The 27502-nt window shown below is 40.9% G+C and overlaps 1 protein-coding gene across 1 annotated transcript; it reads right to left on the bottom strand.

Annotated features, from left to right (window-relative positions):
- Nucleotides 1–22653: 22653 nt before the first annotated feature.
- On the bottom strand, nt 22654–24345 carry LOC125772192 (uncharacterized). The gene is made up of 2 exons (XM_049443652.1): nt 23004–24345; nt 22654–22937 (listed from the first exon to the last, which is right to left on the bottom strand). Exons 1-2 carry the CDS (start codon nt 23211–23213, stop codon nt 22773–22775), a joined length of 375 nt encoding a protein of 124 aa, XP_049299609.1. The 5' UTR covers nt 23214–24345; the 3' UTR covers nt 22654–22772.
- Between the last annotated feature and the right edge of the window lie 3157 nt (nt 24346–27502).

The following is a 27502-nucleotide window of genomic DNA, read 5'->3' as shown; positions in this document are numbered from 1 at the left end:
AATTGGATTCATCTTCATCGTGGTTTTTTTTGGCTCTTGTGGAAAATGGACAATAGAAATTGTGAAATAATATTTACCAGATATTAATTTTTCTTTGTTATCAACTAATTTTGTCTTAGAAATACATTAGCCAAGAGTAATAATTAAGCTAGAAAATGTAAATAAAAACAAGTTCGTTATAATTGAATTAGTTTCAATATTTGAAGAGATTAAGCATCGTTGGTGACATGCAATACCATCCATAAATGCTTTCTAATTCATCATTCTAATTATTTGTTCATTAGCATTAGCTCGGTAGCAAATGTTTATCGATCAACAAGTATTGTTCGTCACATGTGGAACAAACATTTCATTAATGTTGTTGAATTTTTATGCCCAACACTCTGGCTATGTGTGGTTACAACAAAACGCATGATAAACAACATAACCATAAGCCCGTTATCAGCCAGCAGAATTACTAAACCCTTTTGCCCGCTGACCGATCGTTGCCTTTTCGGGTAGGGAAATTAGAACGAAAATTTGATAATTTCCCGTACTCGTAGGTTTGGTCCCTTCGTCGATGCCGGTAATTGTTTGTTTGCGTGTGGTTTCTGTGGTTTTCGACAACACACAGGGCAGTCTTTTTCCCGGTGTACCATTTGGCTGACTTGATCCACATATACAACATGTTGGTTACAATAACGACGCTTCTGGTGTTTGTCCATTAATCGATTTCAACGGGTAAGATAGATGTGGATCTCATGTGTTTGTGTGATAGGGAAAGAGTAATCCTAAATACTGGTTGGAAGTGAGAGACGCGAGAGAAAAAAAGCCTTACAAAATACCTATTAATCATCAACGGTAATTGGATTTCGTGTGCACAATTTATCAGCTGTGGCTTTTTGTCGATGGTGGCTTAGGAGGTTCTGAGTAGAATTTAATGTGCGCGATAATCAACCTGTTTATTTATTATTAAAAGCCCTGTCCGAAAGAATTGAGACGGGGAAGGAAAAGGACCTGCCGGGTGCATGCATCTTTCGTTGATTGAAGCGCCATGTGAAACAGTTTTGTAAAACATGCGCATTAAAAAGACATAAAGAAGCGTCAGGACGAATCGCTCGCATTGTATGGCATTCGTAAGCGAATTGATATTCTGCCCACAATATTTTACTATTGGTCGAATTGAAAAAGAAAGTTTCCACCACGGTGTACAAATAACATCACAACAGCTTGTGGGCTTCCATTTTTCCTGCTACAACCTTACAAGTATTCGCATGTTTAAATACAAGCTTCAGCCAATGTTATTTGTAACCTTTTGCTCGTGATACTATTATTTTCAAATCACAGACAAACACAAACAGGCGGCTTTGTTAGGAAAGCGACAAGTGCGCCAAAGGCAGGCAAATTATGCGTCACCATGTCAGCCATATTTTCATCTTCATCATCATCATTTCCACTGGCAGTCGTCGTCGTCGTTGTCGGGTTCCCGTCGTTAATGGGATTCTGGTGAATAAATTTAAAATTCATTGCAATTCACCGACGCACAAACAAACAGCACCCCGTAACCGACCCCACCACCGGCTTTCCCAGCAGAACATCACTCCCGCTGGTACCCGTCCTGGCACAGGGAAAACTGGACGAAAAACTTACCGAAAATGAAAAGAAATCCGTTGTCCGGCGCAACAAGATTGCCCCAAAAACTGGCAGGCAACACATTTCTTGCTCCTCATCCGTAGCAATGCTGAGAGCCTATTTGTGTGTGTGTGTAATAACGTGTGGGTTGTATGAAGTATCCCCAGAGGGTGGAACAGGTCCCTCCCTACCGTCCGCCTGATACCCCACCGTAACGAAACCTGATCGAGTACCACCGAAGATGAAACTTTATTTTATTTCGTTTCGCGTTTCCGCACCAACGATTTTGCAGCAGAGAATGAACTGTGGCTGTTTATCCCGTGTACGTAACGGTCCCGAAGGCTCGTTACACCACCCGTGTCCCTCTGTCGTCGGTCACGAGGACTCCGGTAAGACGCAACGCATCATCCCCTGCTTGCCCGGGTAATGCCTTATTGCAGTGAAATTACTTTCCTAAATCATCTTAAAAGCTTTTTTTCCCACAAATGCTGTGCGATGGTGCTCTGTTTTTTTTTTTTTTGGTCAGCTTTGGGTTTTTGGTGGGTATTTTGCTGCCGCTCCAAATGGCCCTTTGCTGATGTCCCTTGAGCTGTGTGTTTCGCCTTTTGACTAACAAGGAACGAATTTCCTCGAATGGTAGAAGTACGCCAAGCGCAAATTCGATCGTTTCGTAGTAGGACGGATTCTGGTATTCTGGCGTGAAATAAAACAATAAGGCAGCAGCACATAAAACAAAGCAAAACCTAGCCCTTATTATGTAAGTGTGTGTGTGTGTGTGTCTGAAGCTTATCCTAGAGTGCAGAGGCTTTACGGTCGTTCACCATCTAGGCTAGGATATATTTAGAAGTGTAAGTACACATTATTTCGCACAAATAATAAATATCTCTTATGCGGTGGATTTATGCCACGAGACTGCGGATGGAGTCGCGAACACATTGCATTGCACGGTACCGTTTATCTTCGGCAAATAGGCCGCTCTGTTCTTTGAGCAGTAACAGCAGCAGCAACATCAGCATCGTCGACGGGCAAGACGGTCAAGAAAGCAGAAGTGGAACAAACAAGAATTTATGATTAAATTTCATATGCACATAAATTCTGCTTATTTTCTTCGAATGTGGCGTACAATAATGGTGCAGTCGAAGAAAAAAACACCATCGGAGCCTTATGAGCGATGTAGGCTGCGGACTTGTCAGATGTTTGGAAAAAGCTTACAAAACGCCCAACAAAATGTAAAATACTATAGTTTTGTTTTAAAAACTATTCTATAAGTCATTGCTGTAAAAAAGTAGAAACCAAGAATACGTCCTTTAATATGAGCGACAAATTCTTGGTGGTGCGATGCCTGAAGGTAGCTTTTTTGAGGTTTGTTTCAACACCGTAAGATTCCCTCACACGTACGCACACCTGCCAACGGGGACGACATTATTGTTGGAAAAAGAATATTTCCTTCCAAAAACACAAAAAAAACCTTCCATCCCTGGTGTGGAGTTCTTCACGATGGTCTTTTCCATATGGGAGCTTGGTAGAGACACCATTGTTAGTATCCTGCTCGGTACCTTGTCTCAAAGATATCACCATCGAATCGTTCCTTTCACTGTGGCAAAATTCCCTACACGGAGATGGGAAGAAAAAGCAATCTTCTTCAGGTTGTAGGGAGAAGGCGAAGAAGTCGGGACTTCTGGCGGAAATGGTTGCAATCTAACGCAGGCAGCTACCACCGACACGCATATCCTTAGTCGACACAAAAAGCCTTCGACAGATGCGTTCACGCCTCCAGCACACGGGCTGTACGGGGTGGCGTCTTTGTCCGCGACATGCCAGAAAACGCTCGGTTCGGTTCGTTTGGTACAAGGCACTGATGGAACCGTTCCCCGGAGGCACCGATCCGTGGAAAACTCCTCAAACTCCCGTGTTTCCACGATTCCACGGTCGGGATCTTCCCTGTTGCGGCCCGGTATATACACAAGGTACATAAAATACATGCATAGCAATAATGGATTTATTTTTCATACATTATGAAATTGCTTTTTCGCCATAAAAGAAATCCAGCGCTGAGCGAGTGAGCGAATGAGAATGAGCGGGAAAAATATTGCCCTATAATATTGCCCAAACCCTGGCTGGCTTCCTGAAACGGTCCATCACCGGGAAGGATAGAAGCGGTGAGGGTGATGGGTTTCGTTTTGGAGCAGTGGCCATATTTTTCCCGAGCGGAAGCACAAACCCATAACGAAGTTCGTACCGTGTTATGCCAAGACGGGAACGGAGACTATCCTTACGGTACGGTCTGGAGGGATCCGGGGCACGGGTTGCCAGACGTAGTCTCGGGACCTAGTCGAGTAAGAAAAAAGGGATAAAGATTGGCGGAAAAATCGCGCGTTCACGCTAGTTGGTGAAACTTTTTGTGTTTTATTCGCTTTGGGAAAATGTTTCGGTACGGTTGATATCTTTTTTTCCCTCTCTCTCTTCTCTTTCTGGTGATGCTAAAGGTGAGATTCAGTTTCATCTTGATTGGTTTTGCTGGTCGGGTAAAATAAAAGTGCTGCAGTTGCTCTTTTTTTATTGAAAATATTCCCCCATTTTGGAAATGCAAGGGAGTTTTCAAAGAATAGTCGATTATTTTCGAAAAATCGATTACGATGAAAATGTGCTCCCGATGCTGCAAATATTAATGCAAACGGTTTGAAGAAGAATATCAATTCTAAAAAGATTGATGAAATTTATTTAAATTTAGAAAACAATATATATGAAATCAATATTAAGTTTACTGATCGCTCAATAAACATGAATCAAATAATGAAATCAATAAGTATAAATAGTCAAATTTTCATTGAAGTTGGAAAAAAGCATCAACCACACACCCCACCATCTCTTATGTAAAAGATGTGTAAGCCCACTTTCCACACACATTCCTTGACCGGAATGATGTTTCACTAAAAAAAATTAAACAATAGCCGGTTCGAGATCCATCGCAATTTGACGTTGAACATGAATTCCTGCCGCTTTGTCGAGCGAATTAAAAAAGAATGTTTGCACTTCTCACCTGCAATGTGCTGTGGAGCAGCTATTTTTTCCTTTATGGCTTACACCTAGCAACAGGGACCGATTTCGAAGCTTTCACGCTTATGATCGAGCTTAAGCTGGTGATGCAGCTTGAACTTAAAATGGTATGAAAAAATACACACACAAGGTATCGAAGAGAACAACCACTATTCGACACATAAAACATCAAAAGCAAAAGGCGTTTTATGGTGCTGGTAATTGAATTTCATACATCACTTTCTCTTGCTGCGCGTTCCCAATACTGAACAGGTTGCTGGAGCAATTTGTTAATTAATTATCCAACCATCCGCAACGGTAGCACTACATCGAACGTCTCCTTGCGCTACCTTTCGGGATGGTATGTGGGTTAAAAAATTCTCATTTTACTGATGCCAACCTATAGGTTAATAAATTCGATCGTTTCCTTCGCGTTCGGTACAACCCATTTACGGTACCGGTTAAACAGTTTACTCCTTCAGATGACCCACCGAATGATCGAATGGATCGCACATAGAAGAAAGTGTGTGTGTGTAAGGGCGAACAAGAGCTGTCTAAATAAATGGACACCTTAATTGAAATATGTCAAGGGTAACTAAATTACCATACACGGTTGATAACTAATCGCAACATTTGGTAGTTTGGAGCGAATGGAGGTTAGTTCTTCTTTCTTCTGATTAATGCTGACAAATGGAACCTGTTGAACTCTTTTGTTCTGTTTTTTTACCGAATCCAAAAGGAAGAAAAAAATTCTTAAATAAAAGAGACAGACACATGCAATGAAAAGATAACATCAAACGGAAATCACACATTGAGTTGTCCTCAGGACTCATATTGACGTAAATTATAGCAAATTGTAACACTGCAAACTGCATATTAAGACGAGTTTGCAGGGAGAAGTGTCTTTTGTTAGACACCCGACATGCAATTGAAGACTTGTTTGCCAGCAAAACTGTGTCATGCCGGAGGCATAGAGTATGTGTCCTTTAATGATGTGAGATAGGAAATTACCGCACAAAATATGGTAAATTTTTAACAAACAAAAAAGAATGAACGATTAAAAATTATGAAGAGAAATGTAAGAAAAATAACGACAAATCATGTAATATTTGAGGATTTGAAAATATTTTCCTACAAATCCGAAATTCCAAAAATCCACTTTGATGTCTGCATTTGTGTTATGTTTCCAAAGGATATTTTGTTGTTTTTAATTTGTTGATAAATTTCTGAAAATGTGTTCCCATGCTCACCTGTTTGCTTTTAATTATGGCAAAAATTATAACCTTGTCAGAGTGAGCTCGTCCAAACTATTAGTAGTTGTGTTGAGTTATTGCCTAACAAAGTGAGTTAAAATATGGCCCAAGTGCACCGCTACTCGGCAACAGGCAGAATGCACCCGGACGGTGCCAGTGATGAATGCGAGCGATAATTTCATGCCCTTGGGCTTGAACCAAAATATCAACAAAAAAAAACCCATGGTCGGATTTTCAGGAACTTGCTTTCCATCAATCTAGCGTGTAGCGTGGCATTTTGCAGGTCTGAAGATTACATTGACGTGGCACATCTTTGCGAGTTCCAGGAGCAAACGGTGAAACGAAAAAATATTGCGTTAGCTGCGTTGTTGCCGTCAGACCGACTGGCATGTTTAATTCTTGACGGTGGACTATCCCTGATAGCCGGAAGCAACGTAGGCCTCGCCAGCGCGAGTGATAAATGTTTACTAATGAAGACAAGAAGTATGTCACCTGTCAGTGGAGGAGCTGTGTGTGTGGCGGAGCTGTTCCATCCCTGGCAGAATATAAACGTGACCGATGCACACAAAATAAACATCCCAATTTTTCGGTTGATGGTGTTGTAAAACCAGCGTGCGTTTAAAAAAAAACCGATGCACCACCATCGTCAGTGTGAGACGAATTAGGTTGCGTTTTTTTCTCTTCTCACGTTTGGTTGCGATCCCGTCGATCATTTCAAAGCCATCGTACAGTTGGTGTCTTGTTTTATTTCCAGTTTTTTTTGTGTGTACTTCCAGAGCGTTGTTAAGATGCACAAATTTTATGAGTATTTGTTGTGTTCAAGCAAGGCTTTCAAGGTGAATAATTCGAACGCAGGAATTTGTTGCTCGCTGACGGAAAACCGCGGCTACCGTGGTGATGAATATGCGATGAGGATGGCGCACTTTAGTGCATGCCGTAGACACCGGTGGTGCTGGGTGCTGTGACCACATGCGACCCATACCCACGGTCCCTGGATGGTTTCGGTAGTCGGCGATCGTAAAACACGTGAAATGATTGCTTTCATCCTACATTAAACAAGACACTTTATGGTAAATGCGCAAACAGCATTTTATGCAGCTAAGTGTTGCTGTGTGTCGTTCTTTTTTCTCGTCTTTTAGTGCTCACTGGTTTTCAGCTAAAGAAACGCTGTGTTTCGCGTCAGAAAGCATGTGCTCAGCAACTGTTTGTAAAATACTTGGCTGTGGTACTTGCCGGTCTAACTTATCGTCGTTCGATTAACTCCCGCCAAAGGTAGTTCTGGTGCAAAGGCATTGCAAAATGGAGTCAGAATTTTAAGACATCCCCATTCAAGCTGCTTTATAGAGGTTATTAAACTCTTGGTGAAGACATTTGACTGCACATCGTTCAGCGTATCTCTGTGACCCTAAGTGATGGAGTCTTATGTGACACAGGTTTATGTTTAGTTTTATGAAAAGCTTCCAATACTTGTTCAATTTTCAAGTTTAGAGTTTATACTTCTCATTAGTTTTCTTGATATGATCCTATTTATTTTTCTTGTACACTATGTCTTTCTTTTAGATTTAGTTTTATTCTATTTCATTTCATAATGGTTTCGAAACCATTTAAACATCACTTATATTTACTGCGCAACACATAATCTAGCGTATCTTTTCGCTATTTATTTGCCGGACGGTGAAAATAATCAACTTGATCCAAATCTCCATGATCAACTTCACCAAACTGGAAACGTTTAGCTTCACAAGCATCGTTCCGTTCCGTATATACACCGTAATGATCTGACTTCGCACTACAGTATAACTGAAAATAATCAACTACAACTTTTGTGCTTTCAGTTCTACTCAAAAAAAAAAGGATGGAAGAAAATGGTCGACTAGTAAAAAAAGAAACATTATAAAATATTCCAAATAAACTCAACGCAGCGTAATCAATTCGACATTCCGAAGAAGAAGGTAAAAAAAATCAGAAATACACATTTACCGACCGGTGCTTCCAGTTCCGTTCCGAGAAACTGTATCAACCTGCACTATTACACCGAAAACTGCCAAACTTGCTGCTTGGAAGTTGTGTGAAAGTGTGCAGGAATGGAGGCAAAAAAAATGGAACTGAGAAAGAAAATGTGTACAGAAATAATTTCCCAACACAACAGAAAAAAAACTCCACCTCCAAGACTGTATCTAAAACGATGAAAAATCCGACCACGGTGTAGCGGCAGTACGGCGTCAGGATCAGGCTGTCGATAGGCTCGACGGTGTGGCCATGTTGTGCTCCCAACTAGCACACTGTCCTTGTTTCACGCTTTGCCTCAAAACTTTGGAACTGTAAAACTGCCAAGGGAAAGAACTCGCAACACCGGTACAATATCGCCATCATTATCAACAATAATTCACCACCTCGAAAAACCCGGTTCCATTCGTTCGTTTCGTTGCTGCCACGTCCGGAGCGTTTTCCAATGGATGGAAAACTTATTCACCTCGCTCTAGCATGTGAATGAGAAGGTGCTAGAAGGATAAAATCCGGGGGGTGGAAAAGGGGAGGAATAAAAAAAATACTCTCTCCAACCTTTCGCCCGCGAATGTGACCCAAAACTCGGTAGTGAAACGAAGGAACGAATTTTTTTTCCCCCCGCTACCGGAAAGCTGAATGTGGAAGGCTTCAGCGTGAGTGGTTGAATTTTTTCCCCGTTTGCTTTCGGGTTGCCATGTTTCTGTTTTTTTTGTTTAGCGCTACCACTCAAATGCCCACCATACCGAAAATAAATCGTTCGGGGTTTTTGGGTGGTATACAAGTTTTGCACAACCACCGGCTTGTGCCACCGGGAAGTTCATATTTTTCTCACTGGATTTCAATTTAAATAAGGCTTTTGAAGGGAAACTTTGGCGCATGGCGTTCCATGGAGTCTTAGAAAGGAGAGTGGTACCTGGTGCGATCGTTGCCCCCTTTGGAATGGAAATGGGAATCGCGGCAGTTACTCCCTTTTTCCCATCCAAAACCGGTGGTGGTGGCAAGATGACGAGTGGCTCCGGTCATGAATGTCGGCAACAGTGGCACCGGTAATGACATCAGGATAGAACGCTCACACAACCCAGCAGGATACAACACACTGGTTGGTGAGGCGGGACAGGCCATGGCAAAAAGGGGACTTCGTACTGAAAAGAGAGGAAGCAAAAAAAAAGACAAAATGTTATAAAAAATTGGAACCAAGCGCCTGGCGCTGACAGGAAATATTCTCTCCAGATTCAATTCGATCCAATCCAATTTCTTCGCTACCGGCCGGATTTGGCATGAAGGATGTACCGTTTCTGTTATATTCCCTTTTTTTGCTACTGCTGTTGTTGTTGCTCTCTAGTATGACAAGCAAAGCCTTTTGCTTCATTTGTCATATCGTTTGCCATTCGTGCTGGGGCACCTGGAGTTTGCGGGTGCCACTAGCAGCACACGGGAATGGAGGACATCCAATCATCTATCTTCACCCGGTAGCGGCCCCAAACCCGTGTTTGGGACTACGAAACCATCGGGCGGGAACGTGTCCGACTGTGTCGAAAGTGTGCACAAAAAAGTGTGACGAGAGAGAGAGGAAGCAATAGGACACGACGACAAAAAAAAAGACCTCCACTGCATGAACTAAAAAGCAAAATTGTACGATGTCATCATAATTTATAAGAAACGAGAATTTGAACGTGATTCGTCGGTTTTAGCTGATTTCAGGTGTTTCCTTTTTTTTGCTCGTTGCTTGGATTTTTTTCTTTCTAACCTTCCTGAGCGTGGTTTTCTGCTGCTTTTTATATTCGTTAGAGGCGTTATGTTGGCCTCCCCCCCCATTTCGTCCGGATGTCCCTATAGACGGTTGACGCAGCGGAAGGTGAACGAGCCGGTTCGTTAGTACGCATTTGAAAACCCGGGCACGGAAGTCGGTTTGTGTTTATGGGATTCATCTATATATTTTCTTACCAAGCTCAAGTTTTTGTTCGCAAGGCAAAAAGGAAACAACGGTGAGGGGCCTGTGAGAAGCGAGGAGGCAGAAAGTAAAAGACGAGCGACTAAGTTTATCAACTGATTGAATGACTCTTCATCGGACCGTTCGGATGTGATAAATTTGGTGATCGAGTTTTGAGACACGGAAAATGTAATCAAATTTATTTTATTTACCGTTTGGTTGGAAATTCCAAGATGGTTGAGTTGAAATAAAACAAAAAAAAATGTTTGTCCCATTCACTTAACAAATGTATTTGTTATTTCACAACCATGTGTTATCAGTAAGATTAAGGAGTTCTAAATCTATATTTTTATCACTTTATACAATTTATGGAAAATTTTGCTTATAATTGGTTGATCAATGTTTTATCAAACAGCTCGTGTACGAAAATTCCGTGGAAACAAGAATAGAAGGTAAAACCAGAAGTCACAAATAAAAAATGGTTAGTCACATATGCAAGAAATAATATGAATTTAAAGCTTTTTGAAGAATATTTGCTTTTTTCTGAAATTCTACAAACTGCAGAGAAATGCCTCAGTTCCTGATTCAATAAATAAATTTGGAATCGAAATAAGCTGTACAATTTCTCGAAGAATTCTTCGTAACACTCATCAATTGTATCCAAATCGCTACAATTCTTTAACTCATCGAACAGAACATTCGATGGCCATAATGAAACTAAACTTCGCCCGCTACTGGATCGCTCCGAAAGTTTGTGGTCGCGTGAAATGATTGTGTTAAAGACGACATGATCTAATCCATGCGATGACCGGAACGACCATCCGACCACGGCAGAGACTGTGGCTACCCCCCGAAAAAACCGCTGGCAGTTAGTTATTTATTTAACCTAGTTAGTTAACGTCACCGTCAGTTGCGTTTCCCAGCCAGCAGCAGAACCACAGCAGGACCCGGACCGGGTAAGGATGCTATCACCCGAAGAAGGATGCCCTAATTTAATTTTCGCTCACTTTTCTCCATTAGCTCACCGGGCGCTCATGTCCAAGGCGTCGCCGTCGCCTCGGTAAACGGTTGGTTTTTGGTGAAGTTTCAATTTTCCATTCCGTTCCGCGTCGCTTTCCCAGTGCTTTTGCTTTTGATGGCAAGTTCCTTATGTTTCCTAAGCGCCGTAGTAGAGTTCGCTCCCGGGAGCGACGGGCGTCACTTGACTTTTATGTAAAGCAAACAAATTAAAACAATTTCCAAGCATTTTCCACATCCACTCTCGAGTTGGTTTTCCTTTTCTTCATTTTGTCTCTATTTTTGTCTGGTTTTTGCATTTTCTTTCGATCGCTCTTTTGCTTTGTTTGCCGCGTACCAACCTTCTGATTCTGGGTGGGGTTTTTTATTATTACTGACCAGTTCAGTTCGTTTCGTCCCTTGTCAGTCTCAGACACTTTGAGACGCGATGCCGTTCGGGTACATTTGACTCGAGCAAAAGGAGTCAAACACTACGCTAGACTAAAACGAAAGTAGAGAAATTCTTTTAAGTACTTTGTCCCATCGAACCCAAGCTTTGCGTGAAAGAAAAAGAGCTTCCGGCAGTCGGTGACGAGTGACGGCACCAGTCAGAACTTGGAGTGGAGTCAGTGCCGTCTTTTTAACAGCTGCTCGGAAGCTGCTGACCTCGCACCGGGCGAAGATAATGATGCGCTCTAGCAAAAAGCAATTAATTTCTTGACCTAGGACGTTCGAGATGCTACGACCACTATCGCTTTCACTTGGTGTGCCGTTTGGAGCTTCATTCGGTTGACTCATTTTCCACTTTCACTTTTGATTTTACGTTGGACTTTGTTGGTTTTTGTTTCTTCTCCCGTTTGGCTCACTCCTCTCGCTCACTCTTTTGATGGAACATTCATTTGTACTTGACGTCATTTTCCATTACCGCAGTTTGGTTAGCCGGGGTCGCGGTCTATACGCCCGACGGCTAACTTCTCGCGTCATCAGAGCTTAAACTTAAACAATTCCCAGTTTCTTTCTACGGTCCGGCTACGGGAAGGGACACGTCTTTCAAGGACACGAACAGGGATGAAAATCACATTAAACGCTGGAGATGGATGGGTTTAATGAATGTTGGTGAGGCAGAGCGGGCAAGCTGTGCTTTAATGTGGATGCTGGATGCTTTATTGGTTATTGATTTTCCATTGAGTCAAGGTAACGTTTAATTTAAATCAAGCTGAAGATTTTACAAAGGGAATGATTCAAACAGTGTCATTGAATAACTGCCTTTTTTTAAATAAAATCTAGATTACGATTTATTAAGATTTGAATTAATTATCCATGTTCAAATTTTAAATGTAAATGTTTAAATTTTAAATGAATAGCAAATATTACAAATTCTTGTTAAATGTTAAATGAATGTTAAATTATTGACCGGATAAATCAATGTTGAATGACTGATAAATTGCTGAGTTTATAAAGCTAAATTGAACCTCATGAATTTCCAACTTTTCTCTCGAGAATGTATGGTAACTAATATAAGTATAATAAGCGTTATAAGATTTTTCTGTTCTACTTCAGAACCTGAGGTTGTAAAAGAGCATATTTCAATACAAGACAAAGCTCCGCTTTGTATCTCTTTCAATCGATTGTAGTAACATTGCGAAGGAAAAGGTAACCCTCCCAGGATAATAATCTTACTTTGTAAACGTTTCTTCAATTTCCATTTGCCACTTCTTACACAATGTACACCACGTAAGTTTCCAATCGCTACGGTACAGGGCCCAAGATCCAGGAAAATCCATAGAATCCATTCGTTATCCCGAAAATGGCAATTTTCCCAAAACCGTCGCCTCAATCACACCCCTCTGCCATCGTGCCCCACGGCACGTCCATTGAACCATTGAACCTGAACGCAATTTAGTTCACCATCCGCCCGGTACGACGATGGGTTTTGCGGAAACCGTTCGAAAGGAACCGCCTCGAGACGCTAACGCCAATGGAAATCCGTACGCTCGTTAGTTCCATCGCGTCGCTTTTCTTTCAGCACCGCGGGTGTCGTTCCGAGTTTTCCCTAAGATTTCCAGATAACGAGCGCACACCGTCACACTGGTGTGGCAGTTGCACTAACACTTTTACATCGCATCAATTCCACTAAGAGCCGAAGATTCAACACTCACACACTGGGAAGGAAAATAATGTTCTTCCAATTCTGTCTCTGTCACGCACATTACTTGAATGTTTTTGTGTGTGTTGGTGTTGAAGCACACGAGGGTAAGAAAATTGGCTAAGGAAAATGTATTTTTTTAAGCTATATCTCTTCTACCAACACCATGAGCCCCGTTAATGTATCACTAACACACATTCACCACATTTCCCCTCCGGAGACTATGTTGCACACATTTCTTAGCCACGTTTGCATGTGTGTGCGAAGAATGGTGAAAAAAGGGAAAAACGCAAACCGGATGCATGTGTTGGTGGTGCTTGGAAAATGACGCTGTGTGTCGGTGTTAGTAACACTGGCTGGGTGTAAAGAGGCTAGGGTGCAAAAAGGTTCTGTTCGGGCGGAAAATCGGTTTGCATTGGCTTTCGGTGCACGAAATGGCCGAAGCATGGAATGGAAGCGTCTTTCACTCACACCCAACCCCTGTTCACTCCTTCCCCTCCTCCTTGACATACTCCACCACATGGACACAGCAACCAGCAGGGCACACTAATGAACTACGCTTACGATATCGAAACATGGCCACTTGTCTTCACGATTTCCACAAAACAGACAGCAACATAATTAACGGGTGATTCGGTAAATAATTTTCACTTTCTACGGTCACCTAGACGACCGCGTCCCGGAAGAAACATCCTGACCTCGACCCCGAACGCCGCATCGCACTGCCCCTCACCACCTTCCGGTACATCCATTCCTTCCTGCCGTTTTCCTGCAGCATCGGTTAATGACTTTTTGCTCCTGTTGTTGGGTTTTAATTTTGCTCCAGTTTTTCGGTCGGTAGACTGCGATGCGATGCGATCCATTCCAGACAAATGATGTTTTATGTTAATTAGCCGTCTGGTGTGCTATGTCTGTGGGTGTGGTAATTAAAGCCGTAAACTTGACCTACTTCTATGTGGTGATCGAAATTTCGGGGTTTTTTAATTGTGTGGAAAGATGTACAATTACTGCAGAAAATTGGGGAAGCCAATGAGATGCAATTAATTTTACATTAAAGTGGATGCTTTCTTTGCTTCGTTCGTAAGTGGTTAGAGCGACATTTGGACTCGTTCTGTGGAAAATTTAAGTTTTCCTTAGACGGAAAAAACAAAATAATTCACCTATCTTTTTAGCTTTTCAGTTCATGAAATCATCACTATAGAAGTCTATAAAAAGTTATTTCATCGCAAAAATGTTGAATTTTAATTAAAAAAAGGTAGAGTAAATTAATTATATGAGTTATTGAAAAGATCACAATAGTTTACAATTCATCAAAATATTTCTTCCTGCGAAAACTGCTCTTCCTTGTCACAATGAAAAATGATGGAAAATGAAAGGCAATTTGAGATAAAACAAGAGCATGGAGTTGAGGTTTGGTCTGGTGCCGGCGGGATTTTAACGTCGTTTGTTTCATACAGCTCTCGACTGTGTATATTCATTTATGAAAAAATAAGTTAAACACCAGTTGGAATTGAGGAATTGAGCTAAGGAATTGAAATTTAGGTTCCTCTCAATCACAAATAAATGAAGTAAAGAACACCTCAAGTATATTAATAAACAAGGTTTTCAGAAATTCAGGATACTATTTTACAAGACATTGTTTTAAAGAACCCGATTTTGAATATTTAGAATCGGTGTCCATTGACGGGAATGTGTTTTATTCTTTGTTTTATAAATTTAATATTAGCGCATTTTTTTTTTAAATTTGTATTATCCAAATATTTTTGAAAATTTTAGCGAGAAAATTCCATTCGAAATTCCAGACGTTCAATAATTCTTGCTTTAGCACACGCAGAAGGAAATCGTTTGCTTTTTAGAATCGTTTTCTCACTAAATCTAGCGCGCAAAAATTAGCCAGCAAGACACTAATTAACACTTATGCAATCACATAGAAATCACTATCAAAATTTTTCCAGAGACACTTTGTTTCAAAAACTTTTCACTCAACACATCAACACATCTCGAAAGGAACTGTCTGATGGAGCACTCATTAGTACCCCCGATACACGCAGTCTTTCTTGATCTTCTTGTGGCTTGATCTCAAACCATCATCCAACCAGCAAAGCCTTGAGCCGACTGATTGTGCTACCGTACGCGCGCCGGATTCTGGAAGATCTGTGGATAGTGCGGGCCATCGAGCCGTCCGCACCGAGTGGAAGGGTTAATTTCACTGCAGGCTACAGAACCGTCCGTCCTCATCCTCGTGACCTCCAGGGTTACGGGCTAACCGTTCAAACGTGCGAGAAGCTGCCAGACAGACTGTTAAAATAACAATGAATAAAAAAAACCCGTAGTGCCGTCGGGATTGACATGGCACGGGAAGGTGCGGCGAAAGAAAGGAGATTATGCTGCTCCATGCAACCAAAAATGAACGGAGCAAGAGCATAGAAAATCGGTGGCAAAACGAAAAAAAAAGATTGAATGTAAATTAGGATTCTCACGCGTACTTTCGTTGTACGCTTCCGCATTTACGGTACGATCGCGATCGTTGGCAGGGTAGGATTTTTGCATAAATAATTATTTATTTACATCCGCTCACCATAGAACACCGGAAGCGAAAGGACACTGTGCGTGTGTGTGCATGACGGGAAAAGGGTATAATAAAAGGTAAAGGTAAGTGCTTATGAAACACTGAGAATTGTTCGTATTGTTAGCGTGTTACGGGTTCCGGTGTGAGTGCAACAGAGAGACAATCACGGCCACACTAACCCTTTCACTGTTCCCGCATCCCTTCCTATTTTCCGGGCCCCGGATGGATCCACCGATTGCTGGAAGGAAGGCCCGGCCCAAGGAAAGGACGTTTCGTGTTTGATATCAGAATTTATGCAAATGCGCAACGAGCGTACCGGTTATTGTGGCGCATTGTACCGGGCCGTGGTAAATGTTTCGTTTGTTTCCCCGCAGAACATAATTTCATTTACAGCGTGTGAAAGATTCCAATCCGGATGATAAATCGCGGAACGAAGCGACGCATTATGACAGCAAAAAAACTTCGCCCAGCAAAAGGAGGAAACGAAAGAAGAAAAAAAAAGATTATATCATACGATCCTTCTGCTAATGGCAACTGGATTTTGAACATTTGCTTTTTAGCTGTCTCTCTTTCACTCTTGCATATAATGCGTTTTATGTGATTTATGCAAATGACGTTCCATCAATGTCGATTCCGTGTCGAAATGGGATAAAAACGAAGGCTTGCAGTAAGCGTGTGTGAGATGCAACTCCAACTTCAATTCGGAAGAGTTCTACATTTGGCGCTCCATGATGATCGAGTGATCATTCGCTTTAACTAAAATCAAATATTTCGAGAAATCGTTATAATATTTAGCAATCTTTTAAGTAATTGATGATAAATAATGAAAATAAATTAATAATGCAATACAACATAAAAATGCGTTTTAAACTCAGCATAACACAACCATTATTACCATTAAATTATATTTTATGTCATTTTAAAAGTCATTGTCCATTGGCATGAGTGTATTTCAGGAACATTTGTATGGAAATGACCTACAAATACGGTCTCAAAAACATCTCGTTCTGATAGCTGATTCACACGTCCTTGTAGACCAGGTGGGATCGGGTCTTTACACAAACCACCAGTAGCCGGTGGCAAAAAACAAACCCTTCCTACCAAAACCCTAAGAACCATTGCCAAGACCATTAAGGACTAAAAGGACAAGAAATTGAACGATAAATTGAATTCGGAACGGCCTCTTCTTGGTGCTACTCGGCGCTTACCAAACAGCAAAGCCAAGGAACTCGAGCGCCGGTAAAAAAAACACGATCAACGCAGCGATCGTGTACTGGCCAAAGCTAATAATTACAATTACATTAATGCCGGGCTGTCGAGAAGTGCACGGGTATAATTTTTATCAAATTATCCAGATGAGCACACGCATGCCTGCGAGTGGATTTTCGTGAGGCTTCCTTCTAAGGATATGTGCTGTAAAAGTAAAAAAAAAATAAAACACGATGCTTAGGAAGGTGGACCGTTGGTGGGCATCTTTCACTGAGCATAATCTTTCATCGCCGTCCGTACACTAAACGTTACAGCGCAAATGTAGTTCAAGAATTGCTCGCGGGTTTTTTTTTTTGGGAGCACAATCTTACTTTGGATGATATATTGTTCCACGCATTGGGCGCATTGTAGTTTGGCACTGCTTATTGCTAAGACACAGCGCCATGGGGCTTGCGGCTATGTACAGGTGAAGTTTATCCGTTGTGTTTTTTTTACTTGCTTTCGCACGAAAAGCATCAAGCACTCGAGTTTCGACACTAATCGAAACAGAATCTTGCCCGGCAGGCTTGTTTTTGAATGGAAGGTACAATTCGTCGCATGGTGATACCTGGGTACGCGGTTTTGTAATTCTAATGGGAGCAGCTGAATCGTCGACAGGGTGAATGATGCAATATTTTATTCGTAAATTGGACACCAAATCCCTGAGAGCTACTACTGATGTTTTGATACAAAATATTAGCCCGTTTAACGAAATTGCTTACTACAGAGGAGGCTTTTATTTTAGCTCTTGTTAAAGCAATTTGTCTCCCTTTTACTTTGCAACAGAAAAAGTTTAATTATGAAGTTAAAAGCAGCTCAACATATCATGTTATTTAAAACGATAAAAGTATAACGTAAGACACACCTACTCTTTGCTGTTTCGAACATTGTTTCAAGTAGCAATTATCAATTAGATTTGCGATAAAACTCTCTGTTAACTTTGTTTTCCCTTTCTGAAACAACTAAACGCAAACAAGAATCGAAATTGAAATGGGAGTGAAATGGATAATTGCAAAATAAATAACTTTATCCCACAAAAAAAAACTTTATACTGTAGAGCTAGAACACTCACCACACGACATTAGCTCTACAAAACATACAGGAACAGCAACACAGAAAATCACCCATCAATAAACACCCATAGCAATCTGGAACTCGGGCCGAGGGATTTTGCAACATTTGCATCATAAAGCAAACAGCAAACAGCAACAACTCTTCAAAAAGAAAGGGCTTTTTACATCGTAAAACCGATGCAGGGTGCACCGAATGCACCCGACCACGAACGACACTTGGCACAGTGGTCTGGCCTGGAACATCATTAATTATGACGGGTGGTAATTTTTGCACGTCCAAAGCCAGCAGGTTGTACCGTTCGAGAAAGGGAGGGGTGAATTTTCTTGCCTTTTCCGCTTCCGGGTTTTTGGATCGAAACCGGATGCGTTCGAGGTAGGATATTTATGTTGCCTTTGTTAGTTTGCCGGTGCTGGGATTTTTCTGGGAGCTGTCAGAATGCTTTTTTTGGAAGGAAGAATGGCTTGTGGGGAAACGTGTAATTAACGTTATGATTGTACTTGTGACAATCTAATAATTGAAGGTTTTAAAGTAAAATTGTAGTTAGGAGTGTAGAGTGTTGTGGTAAACTTTACTTGGAACTTGTATTACGAAAATATTTTATATCCAAAGATGCTTCAGAATTTGATTTACTCCTGGAGATCGTGCGTTAATTCGCATGATGTCTTATGTTTAAACATTGGGCATTCCGCACGTATCTCCAGCCTACCTTACGGTGATTTTTTAGAGAGAAAGTATCATTAATCCGTAACTACAATTGGGGTTAGTACATGAAAGAAAACAGATCCAAATAATTGTCAAGTACGGAGGCAAGTAAAAGGGAACAACCATAAACCAGACATTAAATGGCTAATTTTGACTTCAATTAGAGTAAAATCCCTCAAAGCGATGCACGGGTGTGGGTCGGCGAGAAAATAAAACTCGCCTCACCAGAAACCACCCGCCCGAGGGTGATGAAGCGGAAACGGAAATGAAGCATGCTCCAAACAGAACAATCTGCAGGCGGTGGTTTGTATTAATCCTAATTACATTCCAATTACCAGCACCGTTGATCTGAACATTTTTACCACCACCATTCATTACGCGTTCGATTTGACCTAATGTCGCTAATTGAAGTTTTACTTAACATCTGGCTGGATTAAAATAATGTATATAAATCATTTCACACGAAACAAGATCAATTTATTAAATAAAGTAGCAAAACTATAACGGAAATCGTTGGTAGATATTCTTTTAGTGAATATTCTGAAGTAAGCAGAGTTAGCGCCATCTATATTTAACTAGGGGAAACATCAGTCATACCATTTTTTTCACCACTTTTTACCGTCGTGGTTAGAATCGTCCTTTTCGTCCCTTTTTTCCCGTTCGGCTTTACCCAGTGGAACCCCTCATACGAAACGAGCCACGAAGAGAAGTAAAAAAAAAAAACGGGGATGGGACAAACACAATAAAAAAAAGTTTATCCTCTAGCAAAGGAAAGAATGTCGCTGATTCTCGGAAGGGACAGTACAACAAGAACGACCAAAAATTGTAAGGTGAAAAAGGGAAAGCAAAAAAATAAAAAATAAAGGTAATAACAACAAGAACTTTGGCTGGAAGAATATAATATCGTCCTTGTGGTACCATAGGACGGTTTGTGCCCTGGCCCCACCCCTCGAGCAATGGAAAAACCACCCCTAGAATGTTTGGTTCTGTGTGGTGGTAGGCTAACGTACTTTTTTTTCTCGGCGTTCCGTGCGCACGTCTTCGCGTGCGTCTCGCGTGTGTTTTCTTAAGGTGAAGATACTTTTTTTTCTCTCTACTTTCCAATGTGTATCGACTCGGAACACGCACGCTGCTGGCGATTTTCTTTCATTCCGTTCCCTTCAATTTTATTTTGGAACATTTTTGTGCTGCTTTTTTTCGTTTTTTTGTTCCGTACCTTAGCTTCTCTTGTAATGCTTTCGGTTCGGTTGATTTTCCATGAATCGTTGCGCTGGATCCACGTGCTGGATCGATGGTAAATCGGACAGGCGCTTATCTGTCGTCGAATTATAAATAAATAAGCCCGACATTTCGTGCACACTTAATGCTACTTTGGGGCGTGTGTAATAAATAAAGCATTCCGTTTACTACACAATTTGGTGCAAGGTATGGTTTTGGAAAGGTATGCTGCAAAAGTTATCATTACGCGCCACGACAGCAGGGTGTTCTTTGGTGATGTGTTTTTTTTTTACTGAAGGATGGTGTAGAATGTTTGAATCAATCGATTGTTACAAGTTTTCAGAGGAAATTGTAACACAAATGGGATTTTTCCAATTGGAACCTGATCAGCAATTATTTATTTTCTATATCGATTTTCTATTCCAATTGTATGTAGATGCCGTTCAAGTCTTTAAAGTTTTATTATTTAAAACCTATTAATTATATTTTATTACAAATAATTGTTAATAAATGTTTTCATTGAATATATTTTAAAGGGCCATGCGCCAAAGAGCCGTCATATCCGAATGAAATAAATAAAATAAAAAAAATTTGAAAAACTTAGACCGGTGGTGCATGTGATAAACGGCACCGGTCCACACGGCAGGACCATGATCAAATCCCATCCGAAACCGTCCCCTCGTAGCAAGGACTGACTATCCGGCTACGTGGTAAAAATAAATCTATTAAGCCAGAAATGGCCGGCGTGAGGTCGTTAAAAGCCAAGAAGAGAGAGATAAGAAAAACTTGACAAAACTTCATATTCGACAACCATATATTTTTTTGTATTTAATATATAAGTTTTATTTGTAAATAATCTTAATGTGACAGAAAGGAAGAAATAATTAATTAAGCTACATTACTTGTACCATTTCGTCGACAAAGCATTTGTTTCCAGTTGTGGCAATAAAACACAATCCAAAATCGCACAACCAATATTTGCACAACCTGTTGATGCACCGCATGCACCGCAATGTGCATACAAGCAGTATCGATTCACTGAGCCCTCAATTTCGCATCAACCCCTTTTTTTCTAGCACGAAACATTCGGTTCACTTAACTAGGGCACTCGCACAAAGGAGTGTCAATTTGTCAAACGTTGGGAACGTCACGTGCGATTATTTCGCATCACTGCATCGCGAAAGGGTGCCTTTTTTTGCTGTAGAGAGGGATGTGATGGGACAAATTCATTCACAAAAAAACACAACAGTGCAAATAAATAAACCACAAACCATTTCTAATCCACTGCCAAAATGCTCGTTTCGGTCGTGTGTATGTATAATCATCCTTTGTAATACACCTGATGAGTGCAACTCCTTCGGAATGTATTGATCCATTTCGGATGAGGGTTGGTACTGATACGTTTTTCGACCGGATATCGAATTGTGAGGCATAAAGGATTGAGCAGAAAAGAAAACCCATCGATACGAAAGGGTTCTTTTACTTGCAGTACGCGTCACAGTTAGCAAACAGTTTGCCAGTGGTTGAACTGATTACGATACTGGTCTCTGTCGTGGCACCTATTCCTCCACCGATGAGTGTCACCTCGAATGGATGCAGTAGTAAATTGTTGTAACAAATGACGTATGTGAGAGCGGTCTGCAAAATTAAAAAGCAAAATAAAACAAAAACTTAGACGACGAGATCTTCTGCATCTCGATCACAAGCAACCGCGACTTACCGCTGGTACAAACGTTAAGGTGCGCGTTGTAATCGGAGTGAGCGTTTTAACGGCGACAGAATTGGAGTAGCAAATGGTGCCAGAAAATGCACCGAACGTGATCACATTAGGGTAGTTAAGTGCATCCGGAGGTTGGGCTAGTGTTTGAAAAATGCCGCACGCAAAGAACAACCCGACGAGTAGCACTGTGCGCAACGATGCACCGGGAAGCATTTTGGCAACCCTTAATTGGTAGGACATTTTCTTCCACACGCGCCGATCGTACTGACGTGCGGTGAAACTGTGGGAATCTGTTTTATATCGCTGGCGATATCTGGCAATCTGGTGGCGAAACTGCAGAAGTAGGTTAATGTAGTTGGGTGCAAAATTTTGTTTCTCCCAACCGATTTGCGTCATCATTTAGTAACATTTTCATAATGGACGATCGACATAACAGAACCGTCAAGAACTCGAAACAGATCGCCTCAAATTAATTAAAACATTTTCAAACATGATCTTTTACACAAAAACAATCAAAATTGGAGTTCACTAGAATATCGATCAAAAATGAAAGTTTCTGCTCTTTTGATCTTGCTCTTTTGAAAGCGCCAAAGTCGAATGCTAATGCATCGTCCTCATTGTCATATTGGGCTAGTTTCACTCACACGATGAAATGAGGTCAGTGCAAGCAATTACAAGCGCGTGGCCAGTACCTTTGCACTTGAATGAGCTTAATTTTTGGACAGTTTTTTCCGGTTTATTTTCATTCACCGTTGTTTTGGGCTAATTACGGAACCAGCCAAAAAACCCAGAACCTGTTTTGCGAGCAATGAATGAACTGATAAGGTGTAATGATTTTATTTGCTGTCGGAGAAAACGAGGTCAGAAACCATCATTAAACCAGAACGAAAGAAATGCATTCCTTGGTACGAAAATTACTTTCTCATTGTTATGCTCCACAGAAAATTTTCACACATGATCTGTAGCACTAAAGACTCCATCATGTTGGTACACGATCTGCTAATGGTTCTATGTATCGGACGTTGATTTTGGGCAGCCTGCAAATAGTTATTTTTTATAGGAATAAATCTTTTTGGTAGTAAAATGTTTCTGTTTTATTTGATTACTTCATTGCTCCATTGGGGTGAAGGAAACTACACGGACTTCTAGCAATATGTCTTGTTTATTTGTTGAAACAGAATTATGCTTCAGCTAGAGAATTGTGTGAAATCTGTTAATTTAGAATATAATATCCTTTCGAGTAAGTCCACGAAATGCGTCTACTAGCCACAGTATGCGTTTACTTCCGCATGAAGCCGTCCACCGTAGTCCGATGTAAGGGCAAGACTGATCGGTCGCAAAGAAACCATGTTAACACCGCCTTGCACAATACGGGCCGACAACTTGCCATGCGTTTTGGATGCAACCGCTATAAATCTCACTTGCATCTGAAACAAATATGTAAACAAAATGTGTATTAATATTATCTTCTAGACGATACAAACGCGTCTTACCTTCGGTGTAAAAGTAACGATCCTTGTGATCGGTACTAAACTGAAAATATTCGCCTTAACCGTTGAAGAATAGCACTGCGTGTAGTTGGAGCGTTTCGTACCAAACGTTACGGCAGAATCGAAATCATCCGAAGCACAGAAAACCAACAGAACTTTGCAGGATGCAAGGGAAAGCAGAAATGCAACAGCTAATTTGCTCGATCGCTGCATGGTTGCAGGGCAAGTGAATGTGCAATGAATGCACCGATTGGGTTTTTATATCATCAACCGTTGTTTTCAACCGTTTATTTTTAATGAAATAATGCAACACGCGGATGATTGTGTTATTGATTTATTATGCAAATTATTGCTCTTCTTGCTACTGCTTGTGTGTCTTTCAATTACCTATGCACCACAGTAGATCCGAACGGCCACATTAAGGTAACCACCATGAACCGAAGAAACGACGATGTTTGTTGGTGTAGGATTGGCCGTACCGACACCACCGTTTACGATTTGTGCATAGAACTTACGCAGATCGGGAGACGTTATCCGGATGTAGCGTACATTCTTTTGTGCGGCCTGCGAAGAAAATGTTTTTCGGGGGAGTTGATTTTTAAAAATTACCATTCCCATGTCAACCGATGTTTAACAGCTTACCGTTGGTGTGAATGTAAAGGTACGCGTAACGGGCGTTAGACGAAAGGCTTGCGAATTGATAGAATTCGAGTAACAAATTGCTTGATCGGGTGCGAACGAACCGTATGTAAATTCGGTGGACTTAAAAATGGTTCCCGTTTGGGTACGCACGAAAGGAAGCAGAAACAATATGATCCAAAGTGTGCCAACAACGGTGGCCAATGTTCGTACGGTACGTTGCATGTTGCAGCTAATCGTAGTCGTCGAATGGCACTAAACCGTTGCTGCATTCTTCCGGTGCATTTTATAAGGAGTTTGCCGTGCGAATTCATTGACCTCAAAAATTACATCCAGAAGCTAGCGGAATAATGAAGTTGTCGAACGTATTCAACTGAAGAAATGACCGGTTTTTTTTGGGAGGTTGTTTCGTTTCCATTGCAAAGATGTGTGTAGCATCCCGCTGGGCAGTAAAATTACATGAATGATGATCGTGATATCTCGGTGAAATGGGAGCAATTATTAGCTGATACAATTATTATCAAGCGTTCCACAGTTTGCCACGTTCGTCGCTTGTGATGGGATGAAAGTTTTTTGTCCCATTTCAAGGGTTAAGCATATCTTCCCTTGGTGAGAAAGCGAAACCGTCTGTTGGGCGGCAAGCGTAGCAAATTATGGTTCATGAAAAATAAAGTAATTTTGGCGAGTTCCGTGTTCTGCCGCCGCTGGGTCAAATGCAGATTGATACGACAAATTAACTGTAGGAAAAATGAAGGGTTTGTTTACCGACCGAATTTTTACCGACCGGTTTTTGGTAACAAAAATTGTTTAATTACTATTTGTAATAAATTAACCGGTGCACAATTAACTTCATTTAGAGGAAATAAAGTGTCTAATTAATTACATGTTTTGTAGCACAATTATAAAGAAATATAGAAAGTAACTAAGTTGATCTCAATTGCATAATATTTCAATCCAAAAATATTGTAAAGATAGTGTTTTCTGTAATCTAGCATTCTTTTCTCAATCCAAGGAAAATTCGAACAGGACAAGATGCTCTTTGTAATGTCTGTGGTATTAATCTTCCGTTCGAAAGAACACATTATTTCTCCCAAAATTGAGGATTGTGCTCAGATTAGTTTCCATCGCATCATTTGTTGGGCGGGGGCTTGTTGTTGAAAAGTTTCGGATTTGTTTTCCTGTTTTCCACAACTCATCCTTTCGCCTGTAGCGTACCAAGGCTAACAGAACCGTACGGGCCGTCCTTGACTAAGCGCAACGATTTAAGAACGTCTTTGCACACGAATGAATCTTTTTATTAATCCTTGTGTCTGAGTCGTTGGATGGCTTTTCATGGCCTTTTAGGCCACATTTTCATTTTTCTTCAGCTCTCCACTATACGCTAATTGTGTCTTAGATGGGAAATGATAAAATAAGAACGAATGCTCAGGGAACGATGGGATGGAAAACAAAATTCCCTCGGCTCTGTATTTATTGTTATAGAAACGAATGGTGTCTTTCGACGTTTTTATTATCTTTTTCCTTTCTTTTCTTCTTTTCTGACCCGGCTGTTTGCCATATTTTGTGGCATGAAGCATAAGAAACCCACCCACAAACTGGCCACAAAACGTCGATGGAATCAAAAACCTTCCCGTAGGATAAGACGAAATAGACCCCTCAAGACGTGTGCCACTTGAACGGGAATCAAACGATTTGCGGAACCGCTGGTACGCATACGAAGGAATTCCAATTTAGCGAAGCATTTGGAAATTTAATTTAAATGCGAATCTTTTTAATATTCGCGTCCAGCGACGCAAATTCCCTTCGATGCGGATGTTTGAGTGGATCGAACCGACTATCCTGGTTGGTTGGATAGGCTGGTGGAAATTGGCCAATGCTTATTGGGTACGCATTTCACCACCGAGGCTTGGGGATGAAAGAATGTGTTCGTCATGTGAACGGATGTAATCGGTCAAAAACAGCACGTTTGAAGCTTGGTATAAGCGTGTTTAAAGACGGCTTTTGAGGCAAAAAATATGTAATTATTGGTCGGAGAAATCTCATAGCAGCGGGAAGAACATTTCTTAGTTGCAGATATGCAAATTATGTGTGTAAAATTGCAGGAAGCGATAAAAAGTTTAACGAACTATATCAACAAAAAAACTAACAATTTGAATGGTCTTTATTTTCTTTGAAATGTGTTATTTACCTGAGATAAAAAAAACTCCTTTCAAGAGCATGAACAAAACAAATGATCCACTCAACGAGGTAAGCTTCAACGGTTTCGAAATAATTTTCATATCATGAAAAAAAAATATAAATTAAACGAAAAAAAAGCCTGATTTCATCCCGCTTTAAGCCTACCTCAAAACAAAAAAAAACCTTTCGTTCCAAACACCGTTGGTCCAGATGTCGTTCCATTCAGCATTTACTCAGCAAGGCCATCGAACCAGCATACATGGAAGGTATGTTTTTTTCTTCCTGTTGTTGCTGCTTGCTCTCCTATCCATATCGTTTGTCGTTTAAACTGATATCCTTCCCATAACCGGGAGCTAACGGTCGCACTATCATGAGCATTTGAATAAACATCATTCCTGTTCCGAGGGCCGCCGGGAACCAAACGGCGAAAGGGTGCGTCACATTGTTTTCTCACATCTGACGTAAGATAGTACGCGTGGAGACAGCGACAGGACACAAAAAAAATCCTTTACCATGGCCAACAGCACGACCGGAAAATGAACGGTAGATAGAAAGCAACAAAAAAATCTGTAACACAATCGAGTGGTTACGTTACGAACAAAAAAAAATCCCCAGTCCAAATATCCCTTCATTTCCTTCTAGGCACGTTAGAATTTAAAGGACATCCGCTAGTTGGCTGACACGAGTGGCTGTTCCTGCATGGTTGCATTATGGTAGGTTTAATGTATTTTTTTCTTCGCTTTAATTTTTTGGAAGTTTTTCAATTTCTCCTATCCGAGGGAAGACAACAAGACAACGAACGCACACGCTTATAATCCACAAATAAATTACTACTCATCCAGTGGCAATAATTTTGTTGCTCACGTCCCGAATATGCAGATGACGGATGATTGCGTTAGTTACGTTTAATGTGTATAGGAGGAGATTTTTTTTCTCGGGTTCTCTTTTTTCCCTTGTGAATGTAACTGATACTGGTTGGAATTAAAAGTATTCGATATTTTTATGTTTGTCTTAGAATACGTGTAAATATATGAACTTTAAAATCAATTTGAAATTATGTCTTGATCTTCACTCTAACATTCCTTGATGGGTGCCCTACTCAGAAGGCAAATTACATTTTAATTAACTTAAACTGCCACTACCTTACGGGCGAACAAAAGGAACTTCATAAAATCCTCATTTGTCTGCAACCCTTCACGTTTTTTTCGGTTTCTTCTAAACCGACCTGAAACTGTTTCCTTTTCTTTAAGTTGGAGAATAGAAAGTAAAAGCGAACTGCAGCCCATACTTCCTGGTGTGTCCTTTGATATTCAAATGCATCTCCGTGCAGTTCCGGGCAGTGGCGTTCGTGCGGAATAGATCCAAAAAAAGGTTTTGTGATTTGATGAGAAAAAGCAAGCGAGAGACCCTTTTGATGGTTACATGACGCAGCAAGACATGCTTCCAGCAATACACGGACGACACACGGTGATTGCGATCGACGAAGGATCTCCAAAGTTATTAATTGAATATGTTAATTTGGGTCACGAGAAGTATCCCGGTGGTCTTACTGCTGATTCATACTTTGAATCTGTTTCGTATTCTTTCAACGCATGAGAAAAGTAAAAGTATGGGAAGTGTAACAACTGTTATGTTCGGTTACTTCGGCCCGAGTTCCAGGTCTCAGTGAAGAACTTTTACTTTCT

This window comes from Anopheles funestus, chromosome 3RL (assembly GCF_943734845.2).
Source record: "Anopheles funestus chromosome 3RL, idAnoFuneDA-416_04, whole genome shotgun sequence".
NCBI classification, from domain to species: Eukaryota; Metazoa; Arthropoda; class Insecta; order Diptera; family Culicidae; genus Anopheles; species Anopheles funestus.
The sequence above is the reverse complement of the archived record's forward strand: the minus strand, read 5'-3'. Positions and strand labels throughout refer to the sequence as shown.

Bases quoted from the DNA above. Each gene is read 5' to 3' on its own strand.
- LOC125772192 (XM_049443652.1), bottom strand. From the start codon at position 23,213: ATGCAGCGATCGAGCAAATTAGCTGTTGCATTTCTGCTTTCCCTTGCA. The intron at 22,938-23,003 runs GTAAGACGCGTT...TATTTGTTTCAG, and splicing joins TCGTTACTTTTACACCGAAG to ATGCAAGTGAGATTTATAGC.